The sequence below is a fragment of the Rhopalosiphum maidis genome, chromosome 3 (assembly GCF_003676215.2).
Source record: "Rhopalosiphum maidis isolate BTI-1 chromosome 3, ASM367621v3, whole genome shotgun sequence".
Lineage (NCBI taxonomy): Eukaryota > Metazoa > Arthropoda > Insecta > Hemiptera > Aphididae > Rhopalosiphum > Rhopalosiphum maidis.
This window is the reverse complement of record NC_040879.1, coordinates 17652737-17672205: the sequence shown is the minus strand read 5'-3', so window position 1 is coordinate 17672205 and position 19469 is coordinate 17652737. Positions and strand designations below refer to the sequence as shown.

Genomic DNA, 19469 nt, shown 5'->3' with positions numbered 1-19469 from the left:
GGAATTCAATGGAATAAACACTTCACTTTGGATCTTATCAACACAGCCGAATAAAAAACAGATAAAAAAAAGTGATTTGTTTAAAAGAAAAGATGAATTGTTTAACAGGTGTGAGTTGACCAGTTAAGTTTTATGAACGATATGTCTTTTAAATTTCTTCTCCAAATAAAGATAAATAATTAACAATGGACAAAAAAAATTATAATTTAAGCTATATGAGTTAATGTAAATTTTATGAAAAAAATGAAACCCAATAATTCTTCGTGTTAGAGTGAAGTTACAAAAATCAGAATTTTTGGAAGACTTTCTAGTCAACGTGATGTCTCCTGAGTAACGCTAATAGTCTACAGTAATCCAACTTGAGTTTTTTTAAAACTTGGGACTAACTCATGTACTTGAAAAATTCGTCGGCACCTAATTCGTACCATTTTTTTAATTTAGTTTCTAAGTAGAAAATACAACTATCCGTAAAATAGATATATCACTGGAAAGGTGTTATTGAGTAGTTGCATAAAAATTAATTAATAAAATTAATAAAATTAATTATAATATTATTAACCATACAGGTAAAAACTAATAATTTATATAATACAAGAAAATAATCGATTTGTCCAAGAAGACGAATAAACGACGAAACACGAATTCATTTGTTTAAACGATAAGAAATACCTACAATATTTACAATTAAAAGATGTTTCTTGACCAGTGGCGTAATTACGGGAAGGATATGTGAATATATCCCCCCAGACAATTTTTTTTTAAATACCCGTAAACTTAACTTTAAAAGATTTTAAGATCCGAAATATTTAAAAATTAAAAATAAGAATTCATGGGTATTATCATAGTTGAGATAATTTTTTATTTTACTAATATAAAACTAGGTTAGCTCAACTATCACAATCTATGACAAGAAAATTGTATAGCTCATAGTTAAAAGATAACACTAATAAAATCTATAACTTATGACTCTTGTTATCATTTTTAACTAAAACTTTTTACAAAAATAGATAATATGAACGTGGTATAGACTGGTAATGAATGAAATTATAATATTATTTATACTATAAACCTTGAGCAACAGTGCAACACCAGTCACCAATGTCTATTATAATAAAACTAGTAATAATCATTATTTTTGTAAATTACATAATAATATTATGAACTTTTACTAAATTAAATACTTAATAGGAACGCTTGAACGGACTTACGGTGTTTTAGTACATCAGAACATTAAGTTCAACCCCGATGACGTGCTGGAATTTTTGCGAATAAAAGAAAAAAGAAAATTAACTTAATATATAATTTATGAAAAATATATTTAATTTAATTTAATTGTTTACTTTATTGTCTTTGAAAACCATAATTATACCATTTACCTCATTTAATTTATAATAATATATTAATATAATATTGTGATATATGAGATTTGATAGTCGAAGGGGTTGTAGGGGGTGCATTGCCCCACAACAACGATAGTATAAACTTATATCTCAATCCCACCCCAGAACCAATTCCAAATTACGCCACTGTTCTTGATAGATTTCGACTAATGGACGATAATGGTGTATTTAATTATTAAGCAACAAATCAATAAATCTTAAGTTTTATGTAATATTTATGTAATAAAAGAGATATAATTTGAGTAACATAATTTACATAGAAAAAGTACGTTGAAATTTTTGAGTGTTACCAAAGTGTCATTAAATATGTGACGATAACTGAGCATTATTTGAGGTGCATATAATAGGATAATATGTAGATCAGTAATCATAACGACAGTTGGTTCTTGCACTGGCTGTACAACAATCACCGAGCTTTCCCTTTGCGTCCTTGATAGCACGTTCACGGTCCTCGCACGCCCATTTAAGTCGTTCTACCTCGTTTTCGACCGACTCCAATGTATTCCACTTTCTAGTAGTCTTGTCATCCTGGCCATCAAAAACCGTGCACTGTGCCATTTGTGAAAGGCGATCGGAGAACTTGCGCACATTCAGTCGCTCACTCTCAGATGTAAGACAGGCCAATCGCTCGGCCAAAACTTTTGCATCGGCCGTTAACTGACAGTTTTCTGCCACCGCACACTTCAATTGTTGCAGTGTATCAGCCAGTCGTTCGACCAACTGGCATCGTTCATCACTCAGTTCTGCAAGAATAGATTTTGCTCGACATTGTTCCGCTTTTTGAGCTGTTATTAGTTCACAATGTGAATTTGCCGCGCTTTGGCCCTTGGTCTTCCAGCCAGCTGCTGCAGCGCATGCGTCGGATAGTTCGCGACGGACCATATCCGTATAGTGGTCAGCCCGAGCCAGCTTCTCAGGTGCCGCATGTCTATGCGCTTCTAGTTCAGCTTCTCGTTCCTGGCACTCAGTGGTAAACTCTTGTAGGGTTCTGTCACTGGAGGTATTTTGCCGCTGTAGTTCTGTTAGCTGATTTCCTTGGCATTGGACCATCGCTTCTTTATCGGTCAACGCAACTCGTAACTTTTGTGCTTCGGTGGTTTTGCTAGCGATCGCAGTTTCCAAGTCAGTCTGTTGCCGTTGAAACGACTTTGCACACTCCTGCATCACAGGAAATAAAACATTGATGTTATTTTGTTCTTAGGTTCATAGTGTGACACACATATTTATAGTGGTCTTTTATGGATCTTGCACATTGGTGCAAACAAGTTTTTGTATATTGACGATTATTTTAGTATATAAGAATTCGATGTACAAAATACAGTTTATGTGGACTAAATTTAAAGACTAATATTAAAATATTATTGTTGCACCACTTTTTTAAAAGGAAATACATGGCTATTAACAATAAAAAAAATAATATTTTCATAAGTTTTATAAAAATTAGTTTAAACAAAAAATGTATAGTTGTACGCAAGAATTACCCAATAAGTTTAAAGTTACATTGGACAAATTACACACTCGTATCCAACTATATAAATATAAAATGAAAATCTTTGTACAGGGTATACTCTAGAACTACTTATCAGATCTTCTTGATCTTTCTTGAATTTTTTTTTTTAACGTAAGAGTAGATCACGGAGGTTTTTATCGCAATAGCATTTGTCTAAGTTAAAAAAAACCTCTGAGTTATCTACTAATTAAAATAAACGTGTAAATCGTACACCTATAAATATACATATTCATATACATTTTCTCGATGTATTCCGAAACTGCTCAACCAATTTTGATGAAATTATTATCAATATGTGTAATTTTATCTCCGTCATAAGATAGGATAGTTTTTATCCCGGTTAATGGCCTCAATGTATTACCTCTTTATTATGTTTAGGGCTGAGCGATTATTTAATCAATTACTCGAATAATAGATTATTTTAAACGAATGATACATAATCTGTTAATCAATTGAAAAAATGCAACTCTAGGAGGGACATTTATGTAAAATTGATATGTCAGAGAGATATCATCTATACACCAAATCAGAAAACCAAAAATAGTTTTTATCCTTACGCTAAATGTTAGCATTGTTAGTATTATAGGCAACCAAACTTAACACGAGTGCATTTTGTACGGGCGACGAAGTGTACGAGAATAGCTATAAGTATAAATAATAAAGTTATCACACACGCTACACAAAAAAAAATACAATGAAGGGTTTAAACCACCAAAACCCGCCTTTTTGTGTACAAACCTGATCGCAGATACCTACTACCCAAACTCTTATAATGCAGTGAAAATTACTTTTTCATTATTAATTTTATCCCAAATACTATTATTGCATTCTATAGCTCGTTTTTTTGAAATTTCTAACTTATTGATTTTTTCAATAATCTGCGATTCCAGAGATGATTGAGATTGTACACTGCATTCCAACTCATGGTTATTTTGTTCCAACTCTTCTATCGAACTCAATACTTGGCTGTACTTTGAAGATGTTGTTTCTAATTCTTGATTAATTTCATTATAAGACTGTTGGTGAAATATCTTTTTATCTTCCATTGTTCGTTGGAGATTATCCAACTTCAATTGTAAATCACAGATCTCTGCTTTTACTCGTTCATGCTTGACCACATTTGCTTCCAATATATTTTTCTGTCCTTCTGTTTGGTTTAAACAAGCTTCCAGTAGTAAAATATCTGCGTTATCCCGTTCAGTTGAGTAAAAGTGTTGATCACAATTTAAATTTTGTGAATGATCCATAATAATTCACTATAGTATAATATTAAAGATGAATAAAATACACAAATTAATTATGAAACAATAATAATATATCAAAATAGTTAATATACTTACATAAAAATTAACAATTTGTTAAAAAATCTTCTTAGTTTAAAAATATGAGTGTTGAGAGTTTATTGAACTTGGGAATTAAAATATATATTATTATTAATATGTATAGTAACTATGTACCTCATATTTTTCTTGGTTACTAAATTGATGCTAAGCAATTAACGTTCAAAACATTAAATATGTACAAAAAAGAAATAAGTAAAGATACATAATTGGTATATTTAATTTATTATTATATTTAATATGTACATTTAAATGTTGATAAAAGTTGTTATAGGTTTAATGGTTATTAAACTATTAAATGGATGTTGTCGCACGACTGTCCATTTTACCTAACTCACTCGAAAACATATCGAATACCTATTCATCTCAGAATTGTGTGTTATTACTTATTAGCTCTGGTGATAATGTTTTAATATGTTATTTTTTTTTTACGATATTAAAATTTCAAAGAGAAATGTAATTTATACATATACATAAATATCTTAAAATATCCTAAATACTAACACCGATAATGTTTTTAACTATAAAAATGAAAGAGATTTAAGATTTGTTATCAGTTGTCATTTCCAGTGATTATTTACGGCAACTTCAACTCACACTCACAACGAATTATAGTAAATATTTTATCAATAAATGAGTCAAAGCTTAATCATATTCGTTCTACGCCGTTAACTGTTATGTGTCCATCATCTAATAGTTCAGAAATTGGGTTAAAATTTTGACTGTAAATCTATATAACGTCATATTTCTATTTGGCAAGAAATTGCATTCATGCTGTTTTGAAATTATAAACAAAATCTTAAACTTCATTGTTTTATAATTTTTAAACTGCACCAAAGAATTACATTTAACTTGATTATTATAGTGCATATTTTAAGATCTTGAACGCATCTAAGAATTTTACAGGTATATGATCAGTAGATATGGGACGTTAATTCACGTCTAGAAGTCAGCAGCATGTAGGAGGTGACTGCTTATGTCGGTAACCCACAGCAAACCGTTTTACGCTTCCCGATTTGAGCGCTGACAGTGACGAAAAGAGCCTGGATAGAACAGCTCTCAACTAAGTCCAAAGAGGTGCTATCATTCGGGTCGCGAGGTACTATAGAAGCGTGTTTGATATGACTGCTCATCAAGTCCTAGCTAGAATATCTACAGCGCATCTTCTGGTCAAAGAACGGCGCATGATTGAAGAGCGCTAGCAGGAAGTCGTGATGGTAACAATCATAAGGAAGCATAAGCGCGAGGTGACATTGTACGAATGGCAGAAGCTATGGGATCATACGACGAAGTTGGCGTGGACACGGAGGATGATTTCAAATATCCGACGATGGGTTAGGTTAACCTTGGAATCATGTCTTTTCACATAAACCATTCATTGTCGGGTTGATAGATGATTAATAAGTGTAAAAGTTGGGTGTGGCTGTATGCTAAGCACCAAGACAATAAAGCTGTAATTAGTATACAAAAAATAATAATAACGAATTGTGTATTTATGTTGTATTGATGGAACAACATCCAAGATCACTAAACAGATATTTAAAAATTATACGTAATAATATAAAACCATCCACAATTGTATATACCATATATATATATATATATATATGGTTAAACTTCTTTGGAAAGAGCTAGTCAGTACCATTTTTGTGTTATTAGCTTTTATATTAGAGTTGATTGATCTATGATAATACATAGAGATAAGCACATTATCTGTGTAGTATGGTGGGTATTAATTTTTTATGAGATTTTAAATTTAAAGTGAGTTTTGGACCATTTTAACTCGTCTGGAATTTAAACAATCTAAAAAAAAAAAATATATTTTCGTATGCACGACCGTGGAAACAATACAAGCGGGTAAAGGTTAGGTTAGGTTAGTTACACAGTCAATTTACTTCAAATTAATAAAATCATTTAATGCTTTTACACTATTTAAGTGACATTTAGATGATTGGTGTTTTTTTAATGCATCAATAGCTCGATGCCAAGGTTTAAAACCATTACTACTAAATGCTGTATCACTGTAGCTGCTATTTATGCCATTACCATTAAAGCAACGACATGGAAAACAAAATGCCGTATCAGAAGCATCACTTTACTTCAACTAATCAAAAACATTGTACCAGTTCTTCTGAAATAACTTTTTGGAGTTTTGAATAAAGATCTAATATAGACTTGTATCGTCCTTACAAAATTCGAATTTGGAACTCTAAACGATCTTTTGGTAATGGAATAACAGGATCATATAAATTTACCACATTAACTTAAAACAAAAAAATATATAATTAATATATAAACAACATAATAGTTAATAAGCTGATGAAAGTACATACTATCACTATAGAGATCTTTATTTGAAAATTTAATGTATTTGATGAAAAATAATTTTTTATTGAACAACGACTTTTAATTTTCTTTAGTTCGGCTTCTTTAAGAGCTTTACGTTTTCTATTTTCACAACCACTTTGTTGACTTGACATGTTTGAATAATAAACATTTATAAAATGCTCGATATTGAGAAAAATAAATTGTATAAATTATAATAATATCTCGTACTATAATTTAACGGCACTATAATATGAATATTATTAAAAAGTTAACACAATAACACAGTAAACACTAGACAGTAGACACTGACCAGACAAGTGACAAAAGTAAACAGTTAACCGATTAGATTATTGTAGAACGGATAGTTCAGGGTTTTTTATTTGACAAATGAATAATACAAATAAATGTATGGGTTTTTCCACAATTCTGCTGGTGCATGTCCGTTTATCTTAATATTAAATAAACACAATGTATATAAAAATAGAATGATATATTTATGTATAAGTATAATCAACCTATTAATGTGCATAGTCGTAGTAGGTATATAATATTATTTTGTGCACAATATTTTTGTTTTATGAATAAGTTAACAAAATTGTTGTAGTGGTACACAAATATTTTTAATCTTATTTCACAAATAATATTTTCATGATCTCGATCATATTGTTAAAATTAGTTATTAAATATATACCTACATAAATTTGAAAATGTATTATGCCTCCTAAAAAAGTTCGCCCCGTGCGTACGCCTATGAGTATGTTCTTGGTTTAATAAGGATTCTTCATCAGGAGCATATAAATTATTATGCTCTATTAAACAACCAGAATTTATACTAGCAACATTTGTATTAGCAAAAATATTTGGTATGGTATATACTTGCCACTGAGTAAATATCTCCAAACTAAAAATATAGATCTGATTGATGCTATTGTGAATGCGGATTGTGTTAAATATATTATTGAAAATATAAGAGAGTGAATTTAAAAGTATATTTGATGAAGTTAAAACGAAATGCGATTTATTAAATATTGAAATTTCTTTGCCTCGTAGAACAAATGTTCAAAAAAATCGTTACAATGAACAAGAAAATTAACCTGAAGATTACTTTAGGATTTCTCTAATTATTCCATTTATTGATAGTTTTATAAATGAACTAAATGAACAACTTTTATATCATAAAACTATGCTTAAAAATTTTACCTGTGTTTCTACCTTCCTCAAATGGCAAATTTGAAGAAGAGAATATAAAACAACTAATTGAAATGTACCAAGATGATTTGAACTGCAATGAATTAGCTGCAGTCGGAGAAATAAGAACTTGGCAACAAAAATTTGAACAGACACAAGTTTTTCCAAAAAAATCCACTTGACGCTATTCAAGAATGTAATGAAACAATTTTCCCATCAACTTTTAAATTGCTTCAAGTGCTTCAAATTTCTCATTAAGAAAGGTCTAATGCAACCTACTCAATCTGATCTACCGGTTACCACAGAATGAGTCATATCCAAAGGATAAACATGATCGAACTTTTTAATCAACCTGTTACTGGAAAAGTCTACAAGGAAACATTGAAGTATGAAGAGATTGGTTATGCTATTATATTAAGGATGATTGCACATTTTACTAACATTTCATAATATTCGGTAAAAATTCAAAACAATCTTGCATTAAAATTGGATTTAAAAAATGATCCAGACTAACATCTAGAACCCTACATCATGAATGTTTAAATAGTCATATAAAAGTTTTCCTAAAATTTAAACTAAGGAATATAGTTCATTGCCAGTTATTCTGTTATTCCTCTACTTCGAAAAAAGTAAGTTAATTAAGAAAAATGCACTAATAAGGAAATTGTGAGATGTTTAATCTGTATAGCTCTTTTATCTATCAGAAAATAACCTTTCATTTCGTGGCCATTAAGAAAGCTTTATAAAGATAATCACTAACCAAGGTAATTTCATAAATTTAATTCGAGTAATATCAAAGTATTCATCCAGATTATCTATTTACATAAAAATTACACTTAAAAAAAAAAAAAAATTAATTATTTATTTAAGTGCAGACAAAATCAATAAATCTCATCAATTGCGCAAAACATAAAATTTGTAGCTCAGAAAGATAGTAGATATATCCAATAGTTTTAGAATGTTTGGAGATTCGATTTTTGAAATTTCTCAAAGAGAGCAAATTTATTTTTTTATAGGATAAATTGACAACAATGATAATATTGTTTAACGACTTTTAGCTCTAAAATATTCAGAAATCACGACAGGAGCACAGTTATTTAATACATTTGAAGAAACATGTTCTAAATTAAGTATTGATTAGGCTACATTTTTGTTAGAGGAGTTATATGATGGACCTCAGAATATGAGAAGCTTACAAAATTAAGTTCAAAATAGATGCACTGTGGCAACAGTAATATTTATTTAGTGTTCAGCACATCGGCTTATCTTGGTTTTGGATAAAACAGTAAGTTCTAATATTTATGCCAGTGATTTATTTGGTAATCCTGAATTAATTAACAATTTTATTACTGGTAGCAGCAAAAAGAGAGTTGCAGTTTACAAAGATTTTCAAAGTTAATATTCAAATACTAAATAAAAATAAAGACATAAACATGTATCTATACAGGATGGATGTCACAAGATTATGCTTTGTAGGCTGTTTTGGATATTTTTTTTCTGTAATTTATACACTTTAACAAACTAAAGACACTGATGAAATAAATGTTCACAATATTGGTTATTTGGCTGGTTGTCTATTAAATTACCTGATTTATTACGACAGAAATAAGTTTTAAAATAATATTCGATGTCTTGTTAGTTATCACTATTGAATGCCATATCACAGTCTTCATATTTAGATCTATAGGCCGCTTAGTGGAGACTGCACATAACCGTTAACTCCGTTGATAAACGTCACAGGCTGTAACTCACAGCGTCTCAGCGGTTGAATCCAATTTATGACCCGATTGTATTGCTTAGAACATCCTTACAGGCATTGGAGTACATTTGACAAAAACGATTTACTTAGGCAAGGTAAACCAACTCCTTTTATGACATGGTTGTCTGCAGACAAAAATGGCTCAAAAGTATTTTGTAAGTCCTTCAATTCAAATGTATATACATAAACATCCTTGGGTGTGTGGCAATTTTTATTTATAGATGTTATTCTGTTGGCCATGTATTTTATTGAGTCAGTGGATTACATTAGGATGCGCCGATTTTAAAAATCTATCTAGGAGTATTATGAGACACGAAGTTTTCAAAGTCCGTGTACACAATTATTTAAATTTAAAAAAATTAGAAAAAAATACTACTAGTGCTATAGACATAATAAGTGAGCATGGCTAAATATTTAAATTACGTTTTAATAAAAATGTTAGATTAATTATGTTGTGCATGGCACTCATAATTGATTTAGTATTATTTTTAGCAAAGCAAGATTTGGCATTTCGCGAGCATGATGAAAGCTCAAATTCCATGAATAAAGGCAATTTTAGAGAGTTAGTTGAATTACATTTTAGTAGATGCGCATTAGAAGTAAAAAATCATTATAAATCTTTGCAGAAGAAATTTACAGGTACATAAAAAATCATACAAAATGAAATAATTTCGTATACAGTGAAACCTCTGAATAGCGGACACTCTCGGTCGCCGAAATTTTGTCCGCTATTTAGAGGGAAACATTTTTTTTTTAATATGTATATAAATAAATTCAATAATTTTATTTTATATTATTTTTACATTAACTAAATACATGATAAAACTAACATTTCTGAAAAAATCTGTTACTTTAGTTTGTTTACTAATTGCAGGCGTAATTATTTCGCATGTTAAGGCATTTTCTAATTGGACTGTGTTTGAGTACAATGAACTATTTTGTACCTCGATAGAAGAAATATATTTACGTATGCCTTTTACTGCTAGTTATGCCTCTCGTAGACTATTTATTTGTGGAATTTCTTGATCTTCGGTCCCATCATTTTCTTCATCACTTTCTTCTTCGTTTTGTGTAGACATGGACATGGTCATACTATCAGATGGATTTTCGATATCGGTGTCGTAAGTCTCTACGCAATCGTCTAGTGTTATGTAGTCATTTTCCGTAATTTTATTGTCAATTACCTTAATAAGATTGCCAAGTTCTTCTATTGGTGTAAGTAGATCATCAACGTCTGTAACGTTGTTATCACGGTGCCTAAAGCCAGACCGCAAAAAGCATTTCTTCACTGTTTCGGGTTGAATGTTTTTTGTAGATGAAGATACCCAGTAAATTGCATCCAACACGTTGATAGGTTGACTTGAATTGGCATCCAAATCGGCAACAGCTTTACATAACAATTGCGTACGATATAACTTCTTAAATTGATGGATTACTCCTTGGTCAAGTGGTTGGCAATGAGATGTCATGTTAGGTGGAAAAAACATAAGTTCAATATTTTTCATTTTTAAATGTGGATGAGAAGCCGCGTTGTCTAAAAAGAGTAAAACTTTTCTTTTATTTTGACCCATTCTATTATCAAATGTCATAAGCCACTTAGTCATTATTTCAGTCGTCATCCAGGCTTTTTTGTTCCAATACCAATCGACGGGAAAGTTGTTAATATCCAATTTTTTGAAGGCTCGTGGACGTTTAGATTTGCCTATGACGAGTGGCCGTTCAAACTCACCTAACATATTAGAACACAAGAGTACAGTTAAACGTTCTTTTGAAATTTTTCCTCCAGTACATATCTCATTTTTGAACGCCATGGTTTTATCAGGTAGAACTCTATAAAACAATCCCGTTTCATCTGCATTGAAAATATCGCATTCTGCGTAATTTGCTATAATTTCGGGTATTTTTGCTTTCCAGTTATCGACGGCCTCTTCATCAACAATTGCTGCTTCACCGCAAACTGATTTAAAAGAAATATTATTTCTTTTCCGAAATTTTTCAAGCCAGCCATTAGAGCTTTTAAAATCAAATCCGTGTATCTCAGCGATATGCTTACTTTTTTCTTGAAGCATCGGTCCTGAAACAGAAAGATTTTTTTCTCGTAATTTTGAAAACCAGTTTAATACTTCATTGTCGATTACAGAGGTTTCTGTTTTTTGTAGCTTTGTCCATTTCCGTTTCTCTTCTCCATTTTCAGCCCAAGTTTAGTAAAGAGCGTCTTTATTTACTATAATATCCGCAATTTGTGTTTTACTAACACTAAATTTGTCTGCTAATGCACGAACGCCCATATTTGTATTTGATGTTCGAAATTCCAGAATTTCTATTTTTTCTTTTAGAGTTAATCGTTTTCTTTTGCTGGCCATAGCGCACTACAATAAAGTTTGTATATTGGCATCACAAACACAACTAAACGCACATAGGACAATGCATTAGTTACAATATTTCGTTGACGCGATAATATTTCAATGACTGAACGGATAAGATAAGATTTTCATATACAGTATAATAATGTACAAACAAGATAACTTAATAATTGAGGTTTTTATTCAGGTATTCCAAAATAATTCTTAATTTAAGATAAAAATTATTAACAGCAATGTCATAAAAGTGTCCGTTATTTAGAGTGTCCTGTATTTAGAGGTTTTCCTATACATAAATAGTGAAAATGTCCCCGTCCCCGAAAAAACGTCCGCTATTTAGAGGTGTCCGTTAAGGGAGGTTTCACTGTATATGATATTAAACAATTCATGTTTTATTTTGTACAAATTGATAATACTACTCAGAAAACTCAGAAAACACAATGACCAGTACTTTTAAGATATATACGATATACCTAACTAATAAGTGAGTTGGTTGAACATTTTTTTTTTATGATATCAGCGAAGACCATACTGCTGAAGGATTATTCAATTTAATCACTTCTCTTTTACAAATTATGGGACGGGACCCATATGAAAGCGAAAGTTTTATTTGATGTTGATATCAGTTCCTGGATGTGCTGGACTAGTTCATTTGTAGAGTAGGGATTTGAGATTGATTTTAAAGCACTTATAGAGTCACTGATGATAACGAAAGAGTCTGGACTGGAGGAGGAGGCGATTTTCAGAGCTTCGAGTATAGCATAGATTTCCGCTGAGTAGATGTTGGTGCTGGGAGGCAGAGCAAATTTGTAGTGTTCATGTCCTAGAACTGCCGCAAAACCCACACCGTTGGGACCTTTGGAGGCGTCAGTATATATAGGTGTACTACTGGGGTATTATTGAGACATTATTTCTGAGAAGAGATTACGAATGATAGTGCTGTCGGTGGAATGTTTACAGTGATTGGTAAGTTGTGTATTGATATGAGGAGACCACATCCAAGGAGGCGATGAGAGTTGTGTTTTCCTCATTGATTGTGTTCGGAGGCCAATATTTATACTGATCGTTGTGAAATGTTCAAAAATTGTATTCCTGTTGTTGATATGACTAGTAGCAAGAGGGTTGTGAAGAATCTTGTTGGATATGTGATTAGGCAAGCTCTTAATTCTTAATATGTATTTGAGTATAAGGCTATGGCGTCTTAGTTCAAGAGGGAGTTCACCAGCGTTGCATAAGATGCTATCTACCGGGCTGGTTCTAAAAGCTCCAGTAGCTAGACGTATACTTTGATTGTAGATAGGATTAATGGTATTGAGTACATTATTTTTTGTGGAGTTGTAAATTATAGCACCATAATCGATTATCGAGAGTATGAGAGATTTGTAGATTCTGAGGAGGCATTTTGTCTCAGATCCCCATGTCTAGTGTATTTTAATGGTTTTCATTCTTGATAGGCATTCACTATTGAGTTTTTTCAAGTGGGGGCGCCAGTTAAGTTTGTCGTCGAACGTGAGACCCAGGAAACGGATATTATTGGAAAAGGTCAAAGGGGAGTTCATAAAGGTGATTGGCGGCAAGTGATCTTTTCTCTTTTTGTTGAATATAATGCATTGCGTTTTTGAGGGAGTAAACGTAAACCCAGACTCCGATGACCACCTGGAAAGGACATTCAGGGAAAGTTGAAGAAAATGGGTGGTAGTTTCTATTTGCGATCCGCTGCAGTAGATATGGCAATCGTCCGCGAAAAGAATGTATTTAACCGGCTTAGGGATTTTTTCGCAGATGTCATTAATGGCAACAAGAAAGAGAGTAACGCTGAGAGCAGATCTTTGAGGAAGTCCGTTGGCAATATCGTGAGATGATGAGAGGTGGTTATTGACTTTGACGCAAAACTTACGGTTTGCAACAAAATTTTTTATAAATCTCAGGAGATTACTATTCAGTTCCCAGTTGTGAAGAATTGTTAAGACCCTGTTTTTCCATACAGTATCATATGCTTTTTTGATGTCGAGAGTTATTGCAATGAGGTGATGTTTGTTTCTATAGGAGGAGCAGATGTCGGTATGTATTGAGGTTAATGCATCAAGTGTTGAGTGGTTACATCTGAAACCACATTGCTCTTTGTTAAGGAGGGACTTGGATTCTAACATCCAAATTAGACTTTTGTTTATAACTTTTTCAACGAGCTTGCTTAAAGTGCTGATTAACGATATTGGTCTATAGTTCTCGATTTCAAATTCGGATTTATCCGGTTTAGGAATGGGGATTATGTTAGCATTTCGCCATTGTGAAGGGAAGAAACCTTGTGTCCATATGGTATTGTAAATGAGGAGAAGTATTTGGATTCTTATTTCTGGTAGATTTTTGAGGAATGAGTAGGGTATGTTGTCGGGTCCAGGACTCTTGCTATTACAAGATTGTAGTGTAGAGGTCAGTTCAGACATGTCCAGATCTAAGTTGTATTGAGAATTGGTTTGAATATATACTATTTAAGGTACTATGTTGTTGGAAGATCTGTGTGTGATAAAGTCTGGACTATAGTTCTCATCACTGTTGTTTTTTTTTGAAAGAAATGAGCAAAGGATTCTGAGGCGTTGGGGGAGGAGACTATTTTTCTTGGTTGTAGTGCAGTATATTAGGAATGGTTTTTAAATTTGTTTCCTTTGATAGAATTTATTTTGTTCCATATTATTTTAGGAGTTTTACTCTGGCTTATGGAAGAATTGAAATTTTGCCGTGAGAGGGTTTTGCTATTTTTAGTAGTATAACGTGCTATGGCCCTAGCATTTTTTAGGAGTATGTGGTCTTCAGAAGTTTTGGTTTTTTTATATCGGTTGAGTCTCTTTTTATAGTTTTTAATTGCTTCATGACCGTCCTTATTCCACCATGGAATATTTTTTTTTCTGGGATTTTGGTTGATCTTAAGCTCGATTGACTTATTGGCCGCATCTAGAATGGTTTCCGTGAATTTTTTAACTATTGAGTCAATTTTTTCCTAGGTATCACACGGATTCATATCTAGTGGAGTATTACTAAGGTCATGTTCGATTAATTCTGAGTAGAGGTCCCAGTTAGGGTTTTTGAGATTCCAGTAGGTTCTATGATTAATGCAAGGAGAGTGATCAAAATACTGAATACCTATAGGCCAATGGTCACTGCCACTATATGATGTCAGTACTTGCCAATCGAGTAGTGGTGCCAAATTATAATCTGTGAAGGAAAGGTCAATCGCTGAGAAAGTACCGTTGGCAATATTATGTCTGATAGGTTCATTATTGTTGAGGAGGAAAAGAGACTCATCGTCTAGGAATTCTTCTACTGATTTCCCCCGATCATCAGTGTGCGAGCAACCCCATGCTATGTTACGGCTGTTGAAGACACCTAAGAGTACGAAGGGCTTAGAGAGTTGGCTATAATATTTGTGAGGTGCTGTTTTGTAAAGATTTTACTGTCCGGAATATATATATATATTGCATATGCATAAGTGTTTCACAAATTTTACGAGTGTAACTGTTACTTAAAGGTCAGACATAATTGGGATGTCTTCGCTTTCGAGAGTATTACTAATGAAGGTGGCAACGCCGCCACTTGCTCTGTTAGCGAAAGTTCTGTTTTTAAAAAAACTTGAGTAGTTTTTGATGAGGGCAGTGTGGTTATTCTTTAGATTTGTTTCTTTGAGGCAGATAATTTTAGGATGAAAGTCATAGACAATACGGTTGATATCGACTGTTTGTTTATAGAAGCCGTTAATGTTCCATTGGATAATTATGCTCATGATTAGATGTTATTAATAGATAGTGAATAGTATATTTGGTGAGGAGAAGTCAGGAGTATTGAGAATGAGCTGAGTGTGGTTGCATAGGGGGTTAGTTGTCTTGAGGCGGTGGTAGGGCTTGGAATAGAAAGTTGGCTAATCTAGTGAGTTGAGCATTGGTGGTACGTTCAGTGATTTGAGGTCGTATTGAATCAATCAAGAGCATAAGCGATGTAATATCCGAGTTTATATCTTTGCAGATGTTGTGGATATTTAAATTTTTGTTGGTGAAATTTTCCAGTACGTATTTGAATTGATGTAGAGAGATAGGTGAGTCATTGGAAAAGATGTCTTTAGCAGGTTTGAGCCCGTCGGATATTTTTTGGATGAGGAGTTGGAACAAGATCTGTCTACTTTAGTTTTTTTTGAACTAGGCCTGCTTCTCTTGACGTTTGAGTTTACCGAAAGAGGAAAGGTAGGTATTGCAAGAGATGAGGTGTCAGAAAGGGGCTTTTTATAAGGTTCACAAGGTGAAACGAAATGGTTTTCGGGTTTTTCAGTGCTGTTATGGAGGGAGGGCTGAAATGTTTCGTTTGCTAGGTAGTCTTCTGTTATTCCTTCCATTGTTTGGGTGAATATGCAAGGAGTGTTAGGGTTTTTTATTGGAGAAGAGGTGGCATTTGTTTCTAGAGTGTCAAGCATACGGGTGTATGAGGAAGGTTCTTCCACAAAATCGGATTGAGTATGTATGGTAGTGGTTTGGGGATTGACAATTATTTTCTTGCAAGTGTTAGAGGTGTGGCCAGTGGATTTTCATAGAAAGCATGTGATTCTGTCATCGGTAAGGAATACTCTAAATTCAGTTTAATTGTGAAGTAGTGATAGAGATCCAGGGAGATTTGGTGTGTCTTCATGTTTGATATACATTTGTCGATGGAAGCTTAAGATGTGCTCGTAACCCTCAATATTGATACCTGCTTTGAGGTAGGAAATTTCGGATACAGGGGTAACATTGATATTTTTAAGTGCGTCAAGTATAATATGGTTAAGTATAGACGGACAGACATTAGATATGACTATCCTCTTAGCAGGATTAATAAGTCTGCGTATTTGAATTACGTGTTCGTTAATTGTAATCGTTTGAGTGGCTTCTAGACGAGAATCAAGTATTTGTTTCGTTGAAAGAAAAATGTAAAAGCGGTTATTCGATATGCGAGATACGAAAACAATATTTTTAGGCGTGATTATTTTGCCTATGGCAACAATATAATCTCTTTGGGGTATACCGTCTACTGAATTGAAAACAAGTGCTTGTTTTCTGTTGGGATAGTTTTCATTAGCTGCCGCGGACGCATAATTACGGTTTGTAGCTTGTGCGGTATTGTTAGTATTTATTGCTTGGTTGTTGATAACGCTGGTCGCAGAAGACGACATCCCGTACTAATGCGGTTGAAAGTATTTTAGGTAAACGCATTTCCACTATTCCCAGGTTTGTTTATTACCAGAAATGTAATACTAGCTTTACAATTCATTTTAGCATGTATCTTTTTCATTTTAAATAATCAGTTCGCAAAGGTTCGCGAACCTCTATTCCGTTTGCGGTTTGGTTTAGTTAACACTGAATCTGTTTCTTTCCATCAGTTCGTATTTATATTTTGAATAAGGAAACTCGCATTTATCATACCTTAGTATTAAAGAGCTTTTACCTTAGTTAAAAAGAACAATTTGACCGTGACTCCACTTTTTAAAACAATAGTTGGTAAAAAAACATTAAAATTTTAGTCAATAAATATCAAATATTAATTTACTGATAACACGATAAAATGATGCTGGCGCGAACGGCTCGTGCAGAAAGTGGATTTTCTAGACAAGAGGCTCGACGTCGTTGGACATAAAATATATGGTTTCTCTCGTCGTCCACAGTAGGAATCTACTTTCAATTTTTTTTTTTATGTATATATGGTATTATGTAGATATGCATTTATTTTGTTTATCTTAAATTTTAATATTTTATCCGTTATTATCACAAGATTTGTGAACATGTTTTTTTATCATTTACTTTGTTTGTTCTAATTAATTGTGTACCAATAATAATTCAATATTTCAAAAAAAATAAATAAATAATAAATAATAATGGTTGTCATTCGCTATCCCACTTGTAATATAATAAATATATTATTATAAAACTATGTATTGTCATTTATCTCTAGTTAGGTTAGGTTAGCACGGATATAGATACAGTTATAGTTATAGGATAAAGTTATAGTATCTATAACCGTTGTTAAAAGTATTCTCTGTATGTATCTATAGCAATGTAAGTAATATAATATCATTATATAGAATAATAAAATTATAATCCAAATTTTGATTGAACCATAATATTGGGTATATTCAATTAAAAATAAAACAAACATTAAATGTATGTCGTTTAAGCTATATTTAATAGTTGAATAGAGCTAGAATTTAAAAATTCTAATATTTAGGTAATTAACATTATGTTAAAAAAAATATATAAAGTTCAATAAATTTCAAGTAAGTACTGATTAAGAAACGATTATATTAAGAATTTAAGATCAAATACATTTTGATTAAATATAATTTGAACAATAAATTAATGTTAAATAAATTTATATTTTCAGACGTTCAGCTAACATTGTCGATTGACTATTATACACTTATTCATTATAATATAAATATATAATATAGATATTTATTAAATGTAATATATCATGTGATCTACTTTTTTTTTCAAATGAGATTTTCATTTCAGTATTTCACATTAAAACGATCATTATTCAGTCAAAACTAAACATTTAAATTATAACATTAGTTTAAGGTACCTATATATCAGGATGAAGAAATTAATTTTGATAAACAAATCCTTGGAAAAATCTTGAATTCACCAAAATAAGTTTAAGCTTGCAAATTAAAATAATGTAAACATTTTAAACGTACAATTTTATAATATGTATATAAATCATTGCTTCAATAATTTCTTTTAAGTAACATTTTTTTCTATTTATCTGCATAAATGTGTTAAAATTACGGGACTATGAAAATGTCGTTTTTATTTTTAAGATGTCACTATTACCGAAAAATATAAGAGATAATTAATTTTAAAACAAAAATTATATATTTTTCGTATAAACAATAAAAGTTACAACAATAATAAAATGACATTACATGGTCAAATTTTTTCCTCTTTTTATAGTTAAAAAATGAATTATAAAACATAAATATCCTAGTTTATGTTTTATATTTTTTTATTAAAAAAAACTTCCATTTTCCTCAAATGACAAGTTACGCGTCCTTCAACTTTTCTGGATGTTGATTGCAATTCCCCATCAATCTAAAGCCAACAAATCAACATCTCTTTATGGACTATAATTTATAAATTATGTCCAAAGCGTTATTAGAAGGTATTATATAATTAGTTAAATATATAAAAATTTAAAAATTACGCGTCTCCCGCGCAATGTTACATAGTATCCTCCTCCCACATTATCCTATCTATTTAAAATACCATGAAATAATTGCAAATAATTTTTTGTGTTTTTTTATTTCTTACAGTTTGTTTAACTGGTTTTTCGTTTTCACCATATATGTGTATTGACTTTATGTGATTGAATTATTACTGATTCGAAAATCGTTTTTGTAAATACCTTTTTGTACAATACCGGTGTTGCATAACGTAATAATTTGTAAAAATCTATGAATATTATAATAGTAGCCGTGAGCCTCTGCAATGTATTCGATAATAGCAGTGCACTCTATGCGGAGTGTGGTCCATAGCAAGTTGGTCATCGGCGACATACGCCATCGCCTGAGTG

At 31.7% G+C, this 19469-nt stretch overlaps 2 protein-coding genes across 2 annotated transcripts; both read right to left on the bottom strand.

The window, feature by feature from the left end:
- Positions 1–1760: 1760 nt before the first annotated feature.
- Positions 1761–4157, bottom strand: LOC113559172 (uveal autoantigen with coiled-coil domains and ankyrin repeats-like). The gene is made up of 2 exons (XM_026964800.1): positions 3699–4157; positions 1761–2558 (listed from the first exon to the last, which is right to left on the bottom strand). Exons 1-2 carry the CDS (start codon positions 4155–4157, stop codon positions 1761–1763), a joined length of 1257 nt encoding a protein of 418 aa, XP_026820601.1.
- Positions 4158–10511: 6354 nt separating this feature from the next.
- Positions 10512–11594, bottom strand: LOC113557774 (tigger transposable element-derived protein 6-like). The gene has a single exon (XM_026963329.1). The coding sequence runs from the start codon at positions 11592–11594 to the stop codon at positions 10512–10514; it is 1083 nt and encodes a 360-aa protein (XP_026819130.1).
- Between the last annotated feature and the right edge of the window lie 7875 nt (positions 11595–19469).

Excerpts from the sequence above, each read along its gene's own strand:
- LOC113559172 (XM_026964800.1), bottom strand. The coding sequence starts at position 4,157 with ATGGATCATTCACAAAATTTAAATTGTGATCAACACTTTTACTCAACT. Across the intron at positions 2,559-3,698 it reads ATAAAATTAATAATGAAAAA|GAGTGTGCAAAGTCGTTTCA; the intron begins GTAATTTTCACT and ends CCTGTGATGCAG.
- LOC113557774 (XM_026963329.1), bottom strand. The coding sequence starts at position 11,594 with ATGCTTCAAGAAAAAAGTAAGCATATCGCTGAGATACACGGATTTGAT.